The sequence below is a fragment of the Ochotona curzoniae genome, unplaced genomic scaffold (genome assembly GCF_017591425.1).
Source record: "Ochotona curzoniae isolate NIBS_2020 unplaced genomic scaffold, NIBS_Ocur_1.0 scaffold_461, whole genome shotgun sequence".
Classification (NCBI taxonomy): Eukaryota; Metazoa; Chordata; class Mammalia; order Lagomorpha; family Ochotonidae; genus Ochotona; species Ochotona curzoniae.
The window spans coordinates 10,559,834-10,581,171 of record NW_024467120.1 but is presented as its reverse complement, the minus strand read 5'-3'; the positions used below and the strand labels follow the sequence as shown (position 1 = coordinate 10,581,171).

At 45.2% G+C, this 21,338-nt stretch overlaps 1 protein-coding gene across 1 annotated transcript; it reads right to left on the bottom strand.

The window, feature by feature from the left end:
- Positions 1-3,881: 3,881 nt before the first annotated feature.
- On the bottom strand, positions 3,882-21,224 carry ACOT13 (acyl-CoA thioesterase 13). Its single transcript, XM_040967692.1, has 3 exons — positions 21,023-21,224; positions 8,791-8,975; positions 3,882-4,109 (listed from the first exon to the last, which is right to left on the bottom strand). The coding sequence occupies exons 1-3, from the start codon at positions 21,101-21,103 to the stop codon at positions 3,953-3,955; spliced, it is 423 nt and encodes a 140-aa protein (XP_040823626.1). The 5' UTR covers positions 21,104-21,224; the 3' UTR covers positions 3,882-3,952.
- Positions 21,225-21,338: the final 114 nt, after the last annotated feature.

Here is a 21,338-nt window from a genome sequence, read left to right as displayed (position 1 = left end):
CAGGAGCTATGACCCGCCAGGGGAGTTGGAAGGACTTTATTCAGTGCACTTCTTGGAGACCCTGTAGGGCTCCCTTGTCCTTCCATCATGTGGGTACAGTCAGAAAGTTCCATCTATAAACCAGGAATGCCTGTCAATCTGCTGAGGCCTTCTCTTTGGATCCCCAGCCCCTAGAACTATAAGAGAATTATATGAGCTACACAGTCTACGGTGTTATAACAGGTGAATGGAATTAACCAGTTATGCTTCTTTAGCTTAGCACTTCAGAGGAAGGGTGAAGCTTTTTTCTGCCAAGTACAATTCGAATATATCATGATTCACAGGCCACACCATTAATTAGATTTATTTTATTTTTAGTGATGTTTATGTAGTTGGTTAGGGTGAGAAGGGTCAAGGATCTGGAGAAAGTGGGCAAGACCATTGTTTACATATTTTCTTCTTTGTATCTGGGGGAGGGGAGGATACACTGGGAGAGACCATGTCCATCCTCCCAACCACCTCAGTACCCGATGTTATCCAAGGGAGGGTCCCTGTTCTGGAGCAAATTCTGCGGGTTCTGCTCAAGTGATTTCAATAGTTGTAAAATGTAGTTGATACCACCACTTAAAGGATAGGAAATTTTTCCAAGGTCAATTGGCTGACATGGTCCACCTCAGTCTCCATTCACCCAGAAGTTTTCTGTCAAGTTTCGTTAGGGTAATTGAGCATTTGTTCTGTCCTACTTCCTCTGCAATCCAATGGATACTGTGGCCCAGCCCAACCCTGTCTACCACACATTCGGCCCTCATGTACACCAGGAACAGCTGAAGGCCAGTCAGAGCGACCCCCCAGTAACCCCTACTGGACCAGCCCCCAGCTCAGTTCCTGTGCCTTCCAGCATGTGCAGGGGACTGGTCCAGTCTGTCCCATACCCCTTTCAGATCTCATACACATCAATGGACATTGAAGCCTACCTCAACTGACTCCACTCTCGGGCCCTGGTTCTCATGTTTGTAAATGGGAGTTGAAGCCCATCAGAGAGGTGCCCATAGCCTCCCCAATGGATCCATTCCCTTCCCAGAAGCTTGCACTCTCCAGGTGATTCTGCCGTCTAGCTCAACAGGACTTGCTTCCAGTCCCAGCAATTGTCAGCTGATGCTGTGGCAAGGCCCAAACAGCCTGCACCTGCTCTGCCTCATGCCTGTACCAGTGGATATAATTGGTTAGCCCAGCCTGGCTCTCTTCCCTAACCCAGTTCACATGTAGGCCAACAGGTGCTGTAACCCTGCCAGGTCTGGTCTGCCCCCAGTCCCGGCTCTCACATTCACCAGCACGGGGAGTATCCCCTGCTCTCGTACTGGGCTTTCGCATCACCACCACCACCGCCAGTCTGACATGTGCTGGTGGGTGCTGTGGCCCAGTCTGCCCCTTCTCACCTCAGCACTTGCTGGTGGGTGCTTCAGCCTGGCTGAGCCTAGTCTGCCCCCATTCCAGCTCACACTGGTGGGAGCTCCCCTCCAACCCGGTATACTCAGCCCCCAGTTCTGGTCCTAATGTGAACTGGCTGGTATTGTGGCCAGACACAGCCTGTCCTACACCTCATCCTGGTTCTCAGGTTTGCCAGGATATATTATGAACTGGCTCAGCATCGACAACCCACAGATCTGAGCCACATGTATGCCAGCAGGTACTGTAACCTAGTCTGGTCTCCTTGCCTGAGCTGCTCCTTGCCTTGGTTCTTGCACTAACCTTCAGGGACTGCACCCTGATAAAGGAGTTCCCCAAGATCCTCTACTGGGTCTCCTCCCAGTGGCAGATCTTAAACACACTGGTGGGTCCTTGGCCTGGGCTGATTTAGCCCACCTTCTGTCCTGGCAGGAACAGTAGCCTTGTTCAACTGGCCCACATCCAATCTGGTTCTTACTGTTGGATGTTACGGCACAGCCATTCATTGTCCACGCCCTGATGTAGCTCTCACGTGGCCCAGGAGGAGCCAAAACCTAGCCCAGGTTATCCTATACTCACTCTGGTTCTCACAAGCATCAGTGGATGCTGGAATCTCGCCCAATCTGGCACACCCCAGACCCAGTCCACACCCATGCCGAGGGACACTGCAGCCGTGTCCAGTCCAGACCACTGCCCCCATTCTGGCACTCATGTTCACCAGTGGGAACCACAACCTAGCCGGGTTGTCCTCTTAGCCCCCCAACTAGGCCAGTTCCCCTCCCCAGATCTTGCACGTGCCAGTAGTTGCCCTGACCCAGTTCTGCACAGCCCATCCTGTTTTGTCCTTTGCTATCAGATGCTGCAGTCTTATCTGACCTGTCCCACTCTCAGTCCCAACTTGCTGTTGAGTGCTACAGCCTAATCCTGCCCAGTTCATTCCTATACCTGCCTCATGCAAACCAGTACTGTGATAACCTAGCCTGGCACACCCTGCATTCTAGCCTGGCTCCTGTACTTGCCAGTGAGCTGCAATTGGTCTGGCCCTACCTGGTCCACTCCCTTCCCAAACCAACCCACACATTTGCCAACAGGTGGCACTACCCTGCTTGGTCTGACCAATACCCAGGCCTCAATTACATGATCACCAGCAGGAGCTATGTCCCACCAAGGGAGTTTCCCAAGTTCCCTCACCAGACCCACCCTCATAGCCAGATCTTGCATGTGCAAGCAGGTGCTATACCTTTACTAGTCACAGACTACCCCCTCCAACCCGGCCTATGTATGAGCAGTGAATGTTGTGGCCCAGCCCGCCCCACAGTATATTTTTGTGTTTGCCTGTGGGTGCAGCCTAGGCCAACCTAGCCTGTACCCAACCCCAGTAGCCATGAGTGTTCAGAGGGTTCCATGGTCATGCCTAACTTAGCCTGTCACCACCCCTGACCCAAACCCTACCTCCTGGAGCTAGCTGGCCCCTCTGGCTTCTAGCAAATGGCCGCCTGATAGGCCTGAACCTTCAGACCTGAGCCCTGCTGCCTGGGAAACCACCTCCAGGGCCAGTTATAAGCTTTGAAGTAACATGCTACCTGGCTGTGGTTCTCTTGGTAGAGCCAGATCTAATGATTCTGTGGGTCTCATACAGCTTATGGACCAGATGGTCCCCATCCTTACAAGTTCTAAAGTAATCTTAGAATGGCCCTTCCAGCTTTTCTTTCTTTTCCTTCCTTTTTCTTCTCTTCCCTCCTATTTTTTAAAATTTATTTTTATTGGAATGGCAGATCAGATTTACAGAAAGGAGAGACAGATTGCTGGTTCACTCCTTAAGTGGCTGCAACAGCTGGAGCGGGGTGATCCTGAGCCAGGAGCTTCTTTTGGGTCTTCCATACAACTGCAGGGTTCCAGGGTTCTGGGCCATCCTCTACTGCTTTCCCAGGCCACAAGCAGGGAGTCAGAGGGGAAGTGGAACAGCTGGGACATGAACTGGCACCCATATGGTTGCGCCACCCACTTCCCTCATTTATTTTTATCTGAAATAGAAAGAGAGAAATAGATCTTCCATCTGCTAATTTACTCTCCAAATGGCCACAATGGCCAGAGCTGAACCAATCTCAGCTAGGAGACAGGAGTTTTTCCAGGTCTCCTAAATGGATTCAGGGGCCCAAGAACTGGAGCCATCCTCTGCTGCTCTCTCAGGCCACAAGCAGGGAGCTAGGTTGGAAGCAGATTAATTGAAACTTGAATGAACCAATACTCCTAAGGGATGCCATATGTGATGTTGGTGCCATAGATGCAGGCTTAATATGCCATGGCACCACACCCCCAATTTCTTTACCTAATTTTCCATAGCACTTTGAGCTTCAATTTTTGTACACAATTATTCATATAATGAAAAGAAACTCCACCTCCCCCCTACTTGGTTATCTAGGTCCCATTCCCCCAAGAAAGTATTTCTTAACTGCTTGAGATTGTGGTGTTTTATTTTAGAAATATTTGCTCAAGTCAAGTTCACTTGAGGTTGAAGGCTATTTTCTTAGTTCCCCAGGTGCTTTGTGTGCCTGCCTTGAGCTATTAATTTTCCTGTGGCTTTGCTGGTCAGATCCACTGAGGCGAATGCAAGCGTTCTCCCCTGCTTCAGGATGTGTGCTGAGATCAGTATATCTTCTCCTATTTTTGCAGGTGCCATGTACCTTGAAACAAAACAAATTTAAATCCAGTGAATGGCAAAATAATTTAAGAAAATGCTTATTTGAAAGGTAGAGCAACACACACACACACACACACACACACACACACACACTTCTTGTCTGCTAATTCACTCCTCAAATAGCCATGCCAGCCAGATCTAGGCCAGACTGAAGTCAGCAACCAGGAACTTCATTGTGGTCTCTCACATGGGTTGCAGAGTACTTCAACACACAGTACAAATACCAACACTGCAGGTGGTAGCTTAACCTGTGCTACATGCTGGTCCCAATGGCAAATAATTTTTAAAAGGAAAAGTTGTGGTAAGCTCATTCACAGCCTTCCTGTGTGACTTATAACTTAAAAAATAGTTGAAGAAAAGTATGTGGATGGCTGATCCTGTTCCAGTTTGATCTTACTCAATCTTTCCGTCTAAGTTTCTGTTGGGATAAATATTAAAAGGGCCATCCCGACACATGAAGTTTCTCTGTTCACATTCCTAGCTGGTGGAAGATTTCATCTAGGTTCTAATTAACTGCTTAATTTCCTAGGTAAAGAATCACTTGATGTCTTATATTCAAAACCAGAAATTACTCAACTCTTAAAATAAACCAAGAACTATAATACACTGAGATGCACTCCTTCTAGTCCTGGTAATGATTTTCTAGTTATTCTTTGCTGTATATGGGGTATTGGTTCCAGGAACCTCCCAGATAATAAAATCTGCATGCCCAAGTCTTGTGTATGAAATGGCCCAGCACTGGTATAAAACCTACATCCATAAATTTTAAATCATCTTTAGGTTATTTATAGTGCCTAATCCAATGTAAATGGCATGTAATTAGTTGTTACACTGTCTTGTTAGAAAATAATGACAAGGAAAAAAGTTCTGTACATGTTCAGTTCAGAGGCACTTTATCCATTTTTGCCTATTTGAAAGACAACAGGGAAAGATCTTTAATTTCCCTACAACAGCTAGGGCTGGACCAGGTCAAAGTGAAGATCAGCAATTCCATCTGGGTCGGCCACGTGGCTAGCAATATCCCAAGTACCAGGGCCATCGCCTGTTGCCACTGAAATGTGTTAACAGGAAGCTGGTTGAGAAGTGCAGGAGGGCTCATATTCTAGGCCTCCCAAGCTTACCTGGCTGCACTACAGTGCCCACCCCTCATAAGTACTTTTTTTTTTTCCTTAGAGATTTATTTATTTGAAAGAGTTAAAGAGGGAAAGCCAGAGAACCATATGCTGGCTCAATGGCCAGAGGTAGGCTGGTACAAAGCCAGCAGCCAGCAGCTTTTTCCAGGTCTCCCAAGTGCATGCAGTGGCCCAAGGACTTGGGCCATCTTCCACTGCTTTCCCAGGTCCATTAGCAATGGAACAGCTGGGACTTAAACTGGCATCCATATGCGATGCTGATATTGCAGGCAGCAGATTAATGTGCTATACTATACAGCCAGCCCTATGCATACTGTTTTAAAAATTAATATTTATTTGAAAGGCGAAGGGACCAAGATAGATGGTCAATCTGCTGAATTACTCTCCAAATCCGTGAAGCAGCTATGGCTGGGCCAGACCATCCAGGGAGCCCAAAATCCAATCTGTCTGCAGGGACCCAAGTGTTTGAGCTGTCACCTACTGCTTCCCAGGGCATGCATTAGCAGGAAGCTGGTATCAGAAGCAGAGCTAGCACTTGGACCCAGGTACTCGGAGGTGCAGTGTAGGTGTGCTAAGTAGCCTTAATGGTTGGCCAAATACCTATGCCAAGATACGCATTTTGTTTTGTTTTAAGTGGGTTCATATTCACAGACATGGAACCTATGGATACAGAGGACCAACTATGTATTTCTTTTAAGAAAATGTATTATTTGAAAGGTAGAATTACAGGGAGAATCAAGGGGAAGAGTGATCTTCATCTGCTGGTTCACTTCCCAGATGGCCACAACAGCCAGGGATGGACCAAACTGCAGCCAGGAGCCAGGAGCTTCCTCCTGGTCTCCTACATGAATGGCAGGGGCCCAAGCACTTCAGCTGTCCTCTGCTGCTTTTCCAAGGCCACCAGAAAGGACTTGAATTATTGCCAATGTGACACTGGCATTGCAGGCGGTGGCTTAACCCACTATTCAACGGTGCCAGCCCCAACTATGTATTTTTTTTAAAGATTTATTTTTATTTGAAAGGCAGGCTTATAGTCAGATAAAGATAGAGAAAGATCTTCCATGGGCTGGTTCATTGCCCAAATGACTGCAACAGCCATAGCTGAGTTTGAACTGAAATCAGGAGCCAGGAGCTTCTTTCAGGTCTCCCAGGCAGGTGCAGGGTCCCAAGGCTTTGGGCCATCCTCTGCTGCTTTCCCAGGCCATAAGCCGGGGTCTAAATGGGAAGTAGAGCAGCTGGGACATAGACTAGGCCCATATGGGATGCTGGCACTTGAAGGTGCAAATAAGCCTGTTAAGTCACAGCAATGGGTCACAACTATGTAGTTTTTTTAAGGTTTATTTTTATTGGAAAGTCAGACTTACAGAGAGGAGGAGAGACAAAGAAACTCTGTCCATTGATTCACTCCTAGCGGCCGATCTGAAGCCAGCAGCCAGCAGCTTCTTATGGACTTCCCATGTGGGTGCAGGGTTTCAAGGCTTTGGATCATCCCTGACTGCTTCCCAGGCCACAAGTAGGGATCCGGAGGGGAAGTAGAGCAGCCAGGACATGAACCAGCACCCACATGGGATCCTGGCAATGCAAGGCAAGGACTTTAGCTGCTAGGCTACCACACTGGGCCCACAACTATGTATTTTTAAAGATTTATTTTGTACCCACTTGTAATCTTAAATTTCCTAATTAACTTAGAACATGGAGGAGGGCAGTAAAGACTAAAACAATGTAAAATTTTCTTAATTTCCTACTTTTTAGAAAGCAGATATTTTTATCAGATAGAAATTAAGATTTCAGTGATGTCGCTGGAAATTCACGAAAGACATTTTATTGCTGTAGATAATAGACTGTGTGGAATTAGCACATCTTAACTTACAGACATGAAATGCTGTGTTTAATAGTGATTTGTCTCTTGGGCTGGCAGTGTGGCCTAGCAGCTAAAGTCCTCGCCTTGAATGCACTGGGATCCCATATGGGTGCCGGTTCTAATCCCGGCAGCTCCACTTCCCATCCAGCTCCCTGCTTGTGGCCTGGGAAAGCAGTTGATGACAGCCCAATGCTTTGGGACCCTGCACCCGCATGTGGGATACCCAGAAGAAGTTCCTGGATCCTGGCTTCGGATCGGCATAGCATCGGCTGTTGCGCTCACTTGGGGAGTGAATCTTCGGACGGAAGATCTTCCTCTCTGTCTCTCCTCCTCTCTGTATATCTGACTTTGTAATAAAAATAAATAAATCTTCTTAAAAAAATCATTTGTCACCCCTTTTCATAATTTCCCCAAATCCTCCTTCTGAAAAATATAGAGCTTAATGCATATCAGAAAACTTGGCACCATGTGTCAAGTGCTGGCACAAAGCAAAAATGATGTACTGAATAAAGGGAGTGTCATTTATCTTTAACACACTTCTAATCTGGTCCTCGTTTTCATTCAAAGTGGATCAATTTTTGAAGCTCAGGCCACTCTTAATGCTGACTCATGCTTTCAGCAGCACACATTTGAAAAGCCAAATAAATATCCTAGAGTTGTGAAAGCAGCAAGGTCTTAGATCATGTTTTGGGCTTAAACCTCTCTTAACCAATGCACTGAAGGAGAAGTAGAGCCATAGGCTGGTTTCAGCCCTCATCACTTGGAACTAGGTAAGAACTATTGAGCATGCTCATCAGTAATAGAAACTGCTTTTCCCTGAAACCTGCTCTGTCACTTGTTCATTGTACCGTCCCACAGTGTAATCATGAAGGACTTGACTGTTGTTGTTAGTAAACCAAGAGAAGTGTAGATTGCATTGTTTTCATCTCAAGCCTTATAATATTGGCTCTCCTGCTCTAAGTACTGCCTGTCCTCTCCACACACACACACTCTCCTGTTGCTTAGCTGGAAACAGCCAATTGTCTTGAATTCCTGGGCTCTTCAATGAATCAGATTGGCGACAATACTAGTTCATGTTGGAGTTGGTACCTCTACGTTTTGGAAAAGTTTGGACCCTACTGGGCTCTGTCACAACAATGACAGCCCGACATCTGGGCTTTTGTATGTGGCATGGCTGTCTAATAGCCAGAAGGACCAGGGTGTTACATGTGTACTCAGGACATTGGTCACGAGGTGTTACTGCAAGGAGAGTCAGGAACAGGAGCCTGGAGAGTTTAAGTCCCCATCGTTGACAGGTTACAATGTGACAGTCTGCTTTTCCGACTATCCACCTTACTACTAGCACAAACGATACAGTCAGCATTTATATCTTATAGGTAGTGTCAGGCATGTAGAAATAATAAGAAAAAGTATATGGGAAGACGTGTGTAGGTGATATGCAAACACTGCCCTATTTTATAGAAGGGAATTGTGCACCCACAGATCTTGTTTTTTGAAGCGGGGTCCTGGAACAGGACTGAAGGTCAACTGTTCCTGGAAATTAACTGACTCTAGCTCTAGATGTCAAGGCTATGGAATATGTAAGGTCCAACGGCTAATTAAATCTCATATCCTACAGATGTAATGCTCAAGTTATTGAAGTTCTTTTAAAAGTGATCTGGGATACATACGTTATGTTCATGTCAACGCTGACGCCAGGTAAGCCTCTCTCTGAGCATATGAGAGCCACTGTGGAGATGACGTCCACCAAGGTGGCAGTCAAACCGCCATGCAGAGTGCCCAGTTTGTTGGTATGCTGCTCTTCCACTTTCATTTCACAAACCACTTTTCCAGGAGCAGCAGAGACAAGACTCACCTAAATGTTTAGAAAAAAAAAATTCTTTTGAATATACATTTTGTGATATAAACCCAGTCTATAAAAGCCAATCACTGGATCACAACTGAAATTCCCCAAGAGTTGATTCCAAAAGTTGGTGTTAAATGGTCAGACTGTAGAGGACCACCATTTACTGAGCACTTTCACATGCGACACACATCACACTCATATGTTGCAGGATTACAGGATACATTCTAAGCAATATGACTTTGGCAGGGTGCAGACATTGCAGAATGTGCTGATGTAGGCCTGGATAGGGGAGCCTACTGCATCCTGATGCTGTCACTCCTGGACCCAAGTTTCTGCAGCACATTCCTGCAGTGCATTTGGGAGCCACTGTTCTGCAAAGCACAGCAAAAGGCATGGTGTAAAACATCGAAATGGTAGTCCTGTCAAGGACACTGGTCACTGTCACAGTGTGCAGGACTGGAGGTCACCCTCGGTGAGTCTGAGCAGTGGGTGAAAATGTAGGCCGAGGACATGACTGTTCACAGGACTTGTAAGCTTGGAAACCCTGTACACTGGGGCTACACTTGTTAGAAATTTTTGCTACAAACCCAAAAGCCATTTGCAGCAAGTCACATAGGAGGTCTTTATTCCAGCGAGAAAGGTGGCCACGGGAAAGAGAAAAATCAGAGAGTCAGATAGACTGCTCCTGGGTGGGAGACAGCCTGGGACCACTTCCACATGGCCAGGTGACCGTGTGAGGGAAATGGCCACCAAGGGTGTACAGTACTGGGTTTTTATATATTTTAGGAGTGGAGGAAGGCAGCAGCTCTTCAGTTTGCACATGCCTGTGACCCTGACGTATCATCATGGCAGGTGTTGATCTTCTGCACAGTCTCGACATTTGAAACATTTCTAGATGAGAGTATCTGCTTGTCCTTGGCAAGACAGGAAGGAGAGACGGCACTGAGGTTCCGCTGCTTGGTGTTCCGAGGTTACTAAATGTTCCTGCCTTGTGATAAGCTTTCTTGTCCCTTGCCTGATGCACTCAGCTCCTTCAGGAGTCGCTTTGTTTGGCCCAAACACACTAATTTCCAAAATATTCATCTTCTATAGTAAAAAAAATAGCTAATTATCACATGTTTACAGTCAAAACATTTAAAACTGATTCTTTTATGACATATAGCTTAAAACATACTGTATAGCTGTGCCATTCTATTTAAACTTACTTTGTTTTGTTTTTAATTCTTAAAATTTATTTTTATTTGAAAGGCAGAGTTACAGGGAAGACACACACACACACTCTCACACACACACACACACACACACACACACACACACACACACACACACACACACACACATATCTTCACTCTACAAATGGCCACCAGAGCTAAGCAGGTCCAAAGCCAGAAGTCAGGAGCTTCTTCTAGGTCTTCAACATGGATACTGGGACCCAAGGGCTTGAATCATTCTCCACTGCTTTCCCAGGCCATAAGCATGGAGCTAGATCAGAAACAGTGCAGCCATGATACAAACTGGCACCCAAATGGGATGCTGGCACCGCAGACAAAGGCTTAGGCTACTACACTAAGGTGCAGGCCCTTAAACTTACTTTCTAAATTTTTCTGTTCAAAACAGGCAAAAATTCATTCTGCCATGGCGCACAGAGTCCACATTATATCACTTGTCCCACTGAAGGTGGTGGAGAGCTTAATGCTGCTGTCTCCCGTGCTAACAGCACTGTCTGCTGGGTGCCTCCTGATGAATTGGCCTGAGGTTGCTGAAGCAAGGACACTCTTTTCCAGAAACTGTCCACTGTGGTGGTTTCTGCCTGCCCTCCCTGCCTAAGTCCATCCCTTCCTCCCTCCCCCTCTTCCTTTCTGCCTGCCTTCCATCCTTCCTATCACAGTTAATATGATCTGCTTGTAGGCATGTAATGCACCATGAATATTTCTCCTCTTTGAAGAAAATCCTTCACATTTTCCAACATTAAGAACATTTTTTTTAAAGATTTATATTTGTTGGAAAGGCAGATTTACAGAATGAAGACAAGACAGAAAGACAGATCTTTGCTGCTGGTTCACTCCCCAGGTGGCGCGATGGCTGAAGCCGAGCTGATCCAAAACCAGGAGTTTCTTCAGGTCTCCCACAAAAGTCCAGGGTCCCAATGCTTTTGGTCATCTTCTACTGCTTTCCCAGTCCACAAGCATGGGGCTAGATTGGGAGGTGGAGTAGCTGGGACATGGACTAGGCCCATATAGGATTTAGGCATGTGCAAGGGGGAGCATTTAGCCACTGAGCCATCGCCCCAAGCCCACATTCTGCAACACTTAAAGGCGCTTACTAAAGTCTATAACACTTGTTCAACTGTACTTGAATTTTCACTGGGGTTCTTTTTCTTATTCTATATCATTTTTTTATCTTGCTCTAAGTTCACTGGCGGTTGGGAATATTTTCTCTCTACCATATATGTGGCCATTAACTCACTGAAACATTGCGAGGTGGCACAAAGGTTTACACGTTTACCATAAAGAAGGAGCAACTTCCATTCTGTAGGTAACACTCGGGGACAGATCTGAGAGGTCTAGGTCTGTCTGCCTTCATATCTCCCTAATCACTAACTTATAAAATCTAAATAAACAGTTCCTTGAAGTCTCTCACTAAGAAGACAGTGCAGTTTTATAAGCACAGTTTCTTACTGTTTAATTACACAAAAAGTCCTGAAGGAAAACAGAGCCATACAAAAAGCACCGAAAACAATATATGCCACATTTTGCACAACGTATAAATCAATGGAGAAAAATTAGAGTAAGCTCTACTCTGTTTATGGCAATAAATGATGTAGCCACAAGGTGTCCTCATAGCCTGAGAAGACACAGCAAGCAGCATAAGGTACAAACTCACCTTATTCAGGCATTTGTGTGGGTCTTAAAATTATTTACTCATTTTCATTTATTTGAAAGGCAGACACAGATACAAACAGTGCAAATGGGGCTCAGTGTGATAGCGTAGTGGTTAAAGGCCTCGCCTTGCACGCACTTGGATCCCACATGGTCGCTGGTTCTAATCCCGGCGGCCCCACTTCCCATCCAGCTCCCTGCTTGTGGCCTGGGAAAGCAGTGGAAGATGGCCAAAAGCCTTGGGACCCTGTACCCACGTGGGAGATCTGGAAGAGCTCCTGGATCCTGGCATTGGATTGGCTCAGCTCCAGTCATTTTGCTTATTCGGGGAGTGAACCATCGGTAGGAAGATCCTCTGTCTCTCCTCCTCTCTGTATATCTGCATTTCCAATATAAATAAATAAATCTTAAAAAAAAAAGAGTGAGAATGTAAATATTCCAGCTGTTCATTCTTTCCCCAAAAGCCTACAATAGTCAGGGTTATGTCAGGCTGAAGCCAGGAGTTGGGAACTCTGCCACATGGGTAGCAAAAATCTAACTACTTGAACTGTCTCCTACTGCTTCTAGGCTACATGAAGTTGCAGAAAGTTGGAATCCAAATCCAGGCACTTAAAAATGGGATGCAGTCACCACATGCAGCATTTTTTTTAAAAGATTTATTTATTTTTTTTGAAAGTCAGTAAAATGTGATTTTTCTATTATTGACACAAAGGACCATTCACTGACATTGTTCTGTCTTCTTTCCATTTTGTTCCTATGCATTTATAGGGAAAAACTGAAAAATTATTTCTTTAATTCTAGAAAGTTAAGCTCTAAAGAGAAACATTTCTTTTTTTAAGATTTATTTATTTTTATTACAAAGTCAGATATACAGAGAGGAGGAGAGACAGAGAGGAAGATCTTCCATCTGCTGATTCACTCCCCAAGTGAGCCGCAATGGCCGATGCTATGCCAATCCAGAGCCAGGATCCAGGAACTACCTCCAGGTCTCTCATGTGGGTGCAGGGTCCCAATGCTCTGGGCCATCCTTGACTGCTTTCCCAGGCCACAAGCAGGGAGCTGGATGGGACGTGGAGCTGCCGGGATTAGAACTGGCGCCCTTATGGGATCCCAGTGCAATCAAGGCGAGGACTTTAGCCGTGAGGACTTTAGTCGCTAGGCCACGCCGCCGGGCCCATTAAATATATTTGTAAAACCAGTTTCTCTTTCTGCACTTTCTAGGACTCCCATAACTCTTATCTTTGGCCTTTTGATAGTGTCTTTCAATTCTTGAACTTTTTTTTTTTAGCTTGACCTAGCTCTGATTCCAGCTTTTTGTTTGTTTCCTCCTGGTGACAGGAAATAATCTTATAATTTTGAGATTCTTCTGCTTCTTTCATTCTATTTCGTAGTCTCTCCACTGTACTTTAAATTTGTTCCACTGTATCTTCATTTCTGATTTATCAGCCTTCATTTCCAATGTGATATGTTCCTTAAATTTCTTGAACTCCTGTATTACAGGCTTCTTGTTGTTGATAACAAGCTTTATTATGAGTTTTAGATTCTATATCCCCCATTTTCTCAATGTATTCTTCAGTAAACTCTAAGGTTGGCAAAAGCTTTTGCTCCTTTGCAGGGGAGTCTTCAGTAATATTCATTGTGCTTTTGTCTCCTCTTTTGTCTTGGTCTTTGTACTTGTGGTTATCAGATTCTTCTCCTTGGGGCAGGTTTCTAAGCTGTGTCACACACAGGTCTACAGTTCGATTTTACCTATTGTGGTTGGCACAGGGCTCTTTGTTTATAGTCAGTTGTGCCACTCCTTCCAGTGAGTTCCGGGTCTGGGTTCTTATGTTAGATTTCCAGCATGGTCTCCGTAGCCCCATCTCCTGGTTCACCAGTCTCCACCTCCTGTGATCCCGTGCTGAGGCTGCACCATTGTTTGTACAACCTTTTCCCCACTTCTGGTTGGAGCAGGTGCCAGGATTAGAGAGACATCAGGTGTTCTACATAACTAGATTGTTGTTGGTGCTAATCTTGCCAGAACCTGTTGGACTTTAGGTCTGAGGTCCTGTTGGACTTTAGGTCTGAGGACCTATTTTGACCTATATGATGCCAAAGTCGGTATTATTTTCCCTGTGGGACCAGTGCAATGCACTGAGCTCAGTGGGCCCACTCCCATCTTAGTGCACACGCATCTCACTGTTGTATCTGCAGTCTTAGAAGTCTTTCCACACTTTACAAATTTGTACTTGATAAGTCACTTAATAGAGTTCTTGATGCTGGCTGTCAGGTCTGAGGGCTACCCAGATCTGTCCTGGGTGAAACCTGTAAGAAGTCACACTGTTGCAGTTCACTGAGCCAGAAATGAATTCACTGCCAGCTCAGTGCATGCACAGTACTGTCCCATAGCCTTTGCCTCCTTATACAAAATAGAGCTTGATTTGGATCTAGGGGCGGACTGGGCTGTTCCAGCACACTGCTTGTCTGGAATCTTCTACTCTGTCTCTGCTCCTGGTCAAATCAAACAGACCAGCAAGATGGGCAGTTCTTTGTCTGGGTTCACCTCCTGAATTTCCAGTGAATGTCGCTTCCTATCCTGTGACTGGTGGAGTTCTGGCTGCTGGTGCAGCTAAGATTGAAGCATACTAAATGCCATTGGGGTTTTGGTCACTGCAAAGGTGAAAATTCAGTTGCTTCCTTTACATTGCAGGAGTTCTGTGACATATCTGGCCAGATAATAGAGACAACATTCTACACGTTGCCTGGACAAAATACCTTTTTAATTTACTGGAGCATTTTAATGAAGTGAGTGCCTTATTATGCCATACCAATCATTTGTAATCATTAGCTATTTGCTGCTCATTAACTGTGCCCTAACAGCATCTCAGTAAATAATTAAAAAAAAAAAAACTTTGAGTAAGCCAAAGTGGAACAACAACAACAAAAAAGACAAAAACAGTGCCTATATATGTTGTGGGCTAAGGAGTTAATTAGCGCTGGTTAAGCTGAGCAGTTACAAGAAATGGGCTTGCAGCTAAAAACACCTGGTGGACTAATCAGACTCACTGGCATTCTATTGTTTGGCTAAAGGACTTGGGGGAAACAGTATAAAATGAGTAATAACAAGAGGCTAGAGACTTCTACCATCACTGGTCTCCTGTCGGTGCTTCATCCCCAGACCCTCTCCCTGTCCACGTTACTGGCTCTGCTGGTTGGAGCAAATGGAGCCTAACGCAGGGCACGGGGGACAATCTGAGGGACACCCTGGAACTCTGGAGGAGCATTTATGATTTCATCCCCAGACCTTCTCCCCGTCCTGGGGCACGAGGGGATAATCTGAGGGACCCTGGAAATCCAGAGGCAAGCTTAGAATTAAATATTTTGCAGGGGCATAAGTAAAATTTATCATGGGGAAAGAACTCGCTAAAGTGTAGGTGATTAAAAGAATCTGAGATCTGCTCCAGTCACAAGGCATCGATATTAACCTTAAGACCTTGCAGAAGTTCGTTGAAACTGTCTGCGACGTATTCCCATGGTTTGCTCTCCTTGTAGCCACCTTTTCCCCTGGCATTTGGTAAAAAAAAAATGCTTTGTCATCCCCTCAAGCAGCAGTGCAACCCTTCCTTGAAAATTTATCTGTAAGAACGGGGAGGGAGCTGCAAACCAGAGCAAGAAGACAGAAAGAACCCCAAACCAGGTTTAAAAAGGAGAAGGAACCCCAGACCAGACTAAGTCTGGAGAAACCGGGCAAAGAAAATTCGCGGTTCTCTTCTGAGGAGGAGGAAGGGGAAAAGGATGGAAGTGAGTCTTCCGAGGATCCTCCACCAGTAGAGCATATGTCCATAGAGCGTGTGCCAAACACCTCTTTGGCCAGGCACAGAGCCCTCTGAGCCACCTGTGCCATTGGCACCATTAATTCTGGGCGTAGCTGTGAAAGATTTACAGGCGCAACTTAAGCATCTTTCCCTTCAGTTGAGGCAGGAACAGGGCAGATGCACTGCTGGGGCTTGCGTTGGACCCCTGCTTTCTACTTCCCTTTCAGCTGTGGTTCAGCAGGCCAGGAGCAGGGAGACCCTGAGGCAGCTGCCCTTGCTAGGAGCTTTGCCTTTCCGGTGTTTGAGGTAGCAAAGGCAGAGAATCAGGCAACACATGGCACTATAAAGACATAAAGAATCTGAGGGATGCTGTAGCCACGCACGGCCCTTCAGCCTCCTTCACCATTTCCATGATTGAAGCCTAGGCACCTACCAATTAGATCCCAACCATTGGAAGCTTGGCTGAATGCTTTGCTCTGATAGCAATTCTTGGGATGCTGATTTTGTTAGGCCTTCTATTGCCAGCAGCTGGCCGCTTTTTGATTCATCCAGACCTCCATTACCTGACCTTACATTTTCTGTTGCCTGGTCACCCACTTTTTAAATATTTTTATAAAATAGTAAATAAGAAAAAGATCTATGAAAAAAGAACCTTGCAAATTGTACCTGGAAGGTCTTTTGTTGTGATGTTTAGCAAGCTAACTTCATCTGCATATCCATGGCAACTTTTGGGAATTTAGAATTCAAAGAAGATGTTTGTCTCTTGTTACTATTAAGGTTTCCTTCTTGATATTTTCAAAAATGTGAAATTTTATTGCAAATAATTTGGCATAAAATAAAATTCTAACACACTATTGAATTATTTCTAGGTGTAAATTAATGTAGTATTCATTGTATACAAAGCATTTTTATAGTTTAAAATAATTCTTGTGTTTTTGGCTGGTTATCAAATTTCTCACTGCTTTAAGGTATCTGAGTGATGATTTCATGTCAATAATTGAGTCTAATCTATAACGTGCTATGCTAACTCCAACAACAAAAAATCTTGTTTCAGATGTTTTTAGCCATTTTTAAAAAAGCATCCAAGGGGCCCGGTGGCGTGGCCTAGCGGCTAAAGTCCTCGCCTTGAACGCACCCAGGATCCCATATGGGCGCCCGTTCTAATCCCGGCAGCCCCACTTCCCATCCAGCTCCCTGCTTGTGGCCTGGGAAAGCAGTTGACGACAGCCCAAAGCCTTGGGACCCTGCACCCGTGTGGGATACCCGGAAGAAGTTTCTGGATCCTGGCTCTGGATTGGCATAGCATCAGCCATTGCGGCTCACTTGGGGAGTGAATCAGCAGATGGAAGATCTTCCTCTCTTTCTCTCCTCCTCTCTGTATATCTGATTTTGTAATAAAAATAAATAAATCTTCTTAAAAAAAAAGCATCCAAAAATTCAAAAGTTTTCAATCCTAGGGCTTCCCTTGGTATTCTTACGAAGTCTCAAGAATGCCAAAGATTGATCTCCCATTTTGTGGAAACAGTTAATCAGGTTGATTGGATTATATTAAAATTATTGCTAAATGGAGTAAAATTCTGTCATGTGAAAATGTTGTATACATCTGTGGAGTTGTGAAGGTTTAAATTTGAGTTTGCGCGCTTTTAATGATTTAGCTCTACAGTTGTATCTGGTTGTTCACTACGTATTCTTAGGATAGCTGTATTACTGGGATTTGCATTGTTGCAATGATGGAGGGATTTCAGAGTGGTAACTTTCCTCTCTCAAGGTCTTGGTCCAAGACTGTTTATTTGATGGCTTTTCAGTTACTTGTTTCTGGTGAACACTACTCTACTAAGTTTGATTGAGAATAATTTTTTTAAGTCTCCAAAATTGTGTGTCTTTGTGTGTGTGTGTGTGTGTGTGCGCACATGTCTCTACGTTAGTCTTTTGTACAAGTTGTTTAACATTGCTATCATGTGTTACTGTTTGTTTATTGGTCAGAAAATATTCTAGCTTTTGTGAATTAAGTTTAAAGCGAGTAAATTTATTCATCTCTGTTTCATCAGCTATCTGGATCCTCAGCTGCAAACAGGGCACATAATTTGCATACCTTTTTTTTTTTTTGCGTAGCTTTCTGGTAGGATTGCAATAGTAAAAACTAATTTACTTTGTCCAACAATAAGATTACTAATTAACACGGATTTCTTTGATTTATGTAACAAACTACAAATAGGTTGTTTCAAAAATATGTTGTCATCAATATATTAATATTTAAGTTTATTGTTAACCTGCACTTCTGTCTCATTTATAACAAGGCAATAGGCCTTTGGGATAAATGTTTTATAAAACTATTATTTGACAGCTTTTAGTTTATACTATCCCTAAAGATAGTAAGCAACCCTGTAGCTCAGATCTAAGGCCCTGCTTTATATCCTCACGGCAAGGGCATAAAATGTGGCTGCAGATACTGCCTCCAAATTGGTAGCCTTGGCCCTTGAGGAAGCGCAAAGGCACAAGCTAGGTTTCAGTTGAATTCCAACACCCTTCGTGTGCACTTTAGTTTGACCAAGAAAAAGCCAGAACCATTGTGAAATAATGCTCAGTGTGCCCTCAATTTTTGCCTGTTCCCCATTATGGCATAAATCCCCAAGGACTGTTACCCAATCTTGTCTGGCAAATGGACGTGACACACATCCCAGAGTTTGGGACACTGAAGTATGTGCATGTTACTGTAGACACTTGCTCTGGATTTATTCTAGCTACTCCTCAGACAGGGGAACAAGTCAGGCACACTCTAGCCCATTGCAATGCATGTTTTTCCATGTTGGGAACTCCCAAAGTTATTAAAACTGATAATGGCCCCTGCTATTAACAGCAGTAAATTTTGTGATTTTGCTGCCTTACACCATATACAACTAATTACAGGTATTCCTTACAATCCTCAAGGACAAGGTGTTGTGGAACGTGCCAACCGTACTATTAAGGATTATCTTATGAAAACAAAAAAGGGGGAGTATAGCATTCCCTGAGATCATTTGAACCTTGTATTATTTATCTTAAATTTTCTAACATTCCAATGTGAAGGATGGTATGCTGCAGATCATCACTGGAATCCACGTCGGAAGCAGAAGGGTTATGTGATGTGGAAGGATCCTTTGACTAGTCAGTGGCCAGGCCCAGATCCCGTCCTCATGGGGGCGAGGATCCATTTGTTTTTCCAGAAAATGAAAATGGCCCACGGTGGATTCCTGAGAGGATTGTCCGGCAAGCTCCTGCTGCTGACTCTTGTGAAAGCTCAGGTACTGGCCATGGTGATGGCATTTGAGTCGGAAGAGTGATGGGACAAGAAACGCCTCTGAAGTCAATTATACCAAGGTCAACTGCACCCTAACAGCATATTGGAATGGCTATTGCAGTACTGCTGTTATCATGCAGCTGCCCGGAATTCTGCCTGTGCCTGTCAGTGCTAACAGAGAGGCCTCTGTTGGCCTGATAAGCGTAAGAGACTTTGGCATAATGGCGACCATGGTGGCCAGTACGTCGGAAGCTGGCACCAGCAGCTACTGTGTGACAGTGAACAAGCTCGCGGAACAGACTGCCAGAGTTAAGGAACAACAGGACTTTATTGATGAACACGTGTGGGTGGGCAAGCTTACAGTGTAACAGCGGGTTGATTTGTTGGCAGAGGAGCAGCAGATGCTGTAGGATATGGTCAAGGCCTCTTGTTCCCCATCATATGCCTTTATGTGTGACACCTGTGCAAGTGCAATGTTTTCCAAGCCCAGGAATGGCTGTTTGCTTATTGCTTCCATGCTCAAGATACTCCTAGCCATGGGAACAGGGCTCCCAGCCTCCCCAAGTATGGTTTGTGTAGCTGCAGCAGGCAATGCGTTGAATGGCAGCCAGTGACAGGTAAGACAAACCGGGCACTGACCAACCTAAGACAGCGTTTCTTGTCATGCTACGGAGATCCCCGATGACTGGTAAGGCTGATAACCTGAGAGCCCACAACCTAGGACAGGCACATTCAAGTCTGCCTTAAAACAAAACAGGGGGACCTGTTGTGGGCTCAGGAGTTAATTGGCACTTCTTAAACTGAGCAGTAACAGGAAATGGGCTTGTGGCTAAAAGCACCTAGACTGATAGGACTCACTGGCATCTTATTGTTTGACTAAAGGACTTGGCAGAAAGAGTGTAAAAGGTATAATAAAGGGAGGCTACAGAGATACTTCTACCATCACTGGTCTCCTGTTGGTGCTTCATCCCCAAACCCTCTCTAGCAATCATGGTCCCCGCATCCTGCTTAGATGGGACAATGGCTATAGTAATCTTGTTTCTGATTTGTTCACTCTCAGGAGTACTATGCTGGTCAGGGCATACATAAGTACTTAATTGCCCATACTAGAAAATTACAAATTCTGTATGATGAGCTTGAGTTTCAGGTTTAGTTTACAACCAACAAGAACATAATAATTATCATTTCTTAGGAAAAAAAAAACCCTCCATACATTTGACACTCAAGACAACACAAAAATAAAAGATATGGAAGACCATGAAAACTTTACATATGGTATGTGTATACATGTATGAATATGTATTAGTATAATACTATATACGTACATGTATTAGTATAATATTATATACATGGATATTTGCACTTTTAATCCTTGAGGGAAAATAAATCAAAATAAATGCAAATTAAAGTACAGCCTGAAAGTTGTTTTCTAAGGGAGGAGACTTGATCAGATACACATCCATTAAAATATTTTTAAAGTAACCCTAAAAATCCTTAGGTTGTTTAGCATCTTCCACATCTACTAATACTAAAGGTTTCTCTAAGTCATGCATTCCTAAATGTGCCCTAAAAAGCCAGACGTTCTACAGACACTGGAAAAATCTGAGTTAGTCTATCCATGCCAAAGGGGACAAGAAAGCAGGACTGGCCCCACCTAACTGAAGGGACACTTTTCCCTTCCTTCTCTGCTAAAGGAATTCCCTCAAACGCCTGCTGCATTCGCCTTCCTCCCCCACCCCCAAGCCTGGTGCTGCAGGAGGCGGTGCCCCATGGCACTTCCCACACCAGTTTCCCCTGCCGCCCACCACTCGGCCCAGAGCAGCGGTATCAACAAGCGAGGATTTGTCTTCGGACCACTTAGACTGTAATGCTGTTTACCGCTTCCCTCCAGGCACCTGACAGATCCCATGCCCAGGTCCTTTCTGGCTCTAGAACCAATCAAAAGCACACAAGCTCAGATTAAACCAGTGTAGCCGTTCGACATTCCAGAACATGACAGGGGCTTCACTCAAATTCTGGTCACCTTGGCAAGCTGCAACTCCTCGGCTCTCGCGGCGCGCCCGGCGCCGGAATCCCCTTCCCACCCTGCAGGAAAACCCTCAATACCTTGTCACACACTCGGTCAAAATTGGGAGATTTGCCCATGACTTTCAACACTTCTCGCACAGTCTGCGTCAAGGAGCTCATCGTGAAGCGGGTGGCGGCCTCCCGATTCCGAGCAAGGACAAACTCCGAAAGTCAGCCAGGCGCGGGTTCGCGAAGGCCGGGGACGCTGAGGGGGCGGAACGGACACGCCCACGCCCCGCCCCTTGGACCTCGAGCGCGCGGGCACACAAGGCCCGCCCCGCCGCCAGGCGCTCGTGCAGGCCCGCCCCGCCCCCCGCTCGCCCCGCCCCCTGGGGCTCGCGCACGGCCCGCCCCG

Bases quoted from the DNA above. Each gene is read 5' to 3' on its own strand.
- ACOT13 (XM_040967692.1), bottom strand. From the start codon at position 21,103: ATGAGCTCCTTGACGCAGACTGTGCGAGAAGTGTTGAAAGTCATGGGC. The intron at 8,976-21,022 runs GTATTGAGGGTT...CTAAACATTTAG, and splicing joins TTGACCGAGTGTGTGACAAG to GTGAGTCTTGTCTCTGCTGC. The intron at 4,110-8,790 runs GTATGTATCCCA...TTTTGTTTCAAG, and splicing joins AGCGTTGACATGAACATAAC to GTACATGGCACCTGCAAAAA.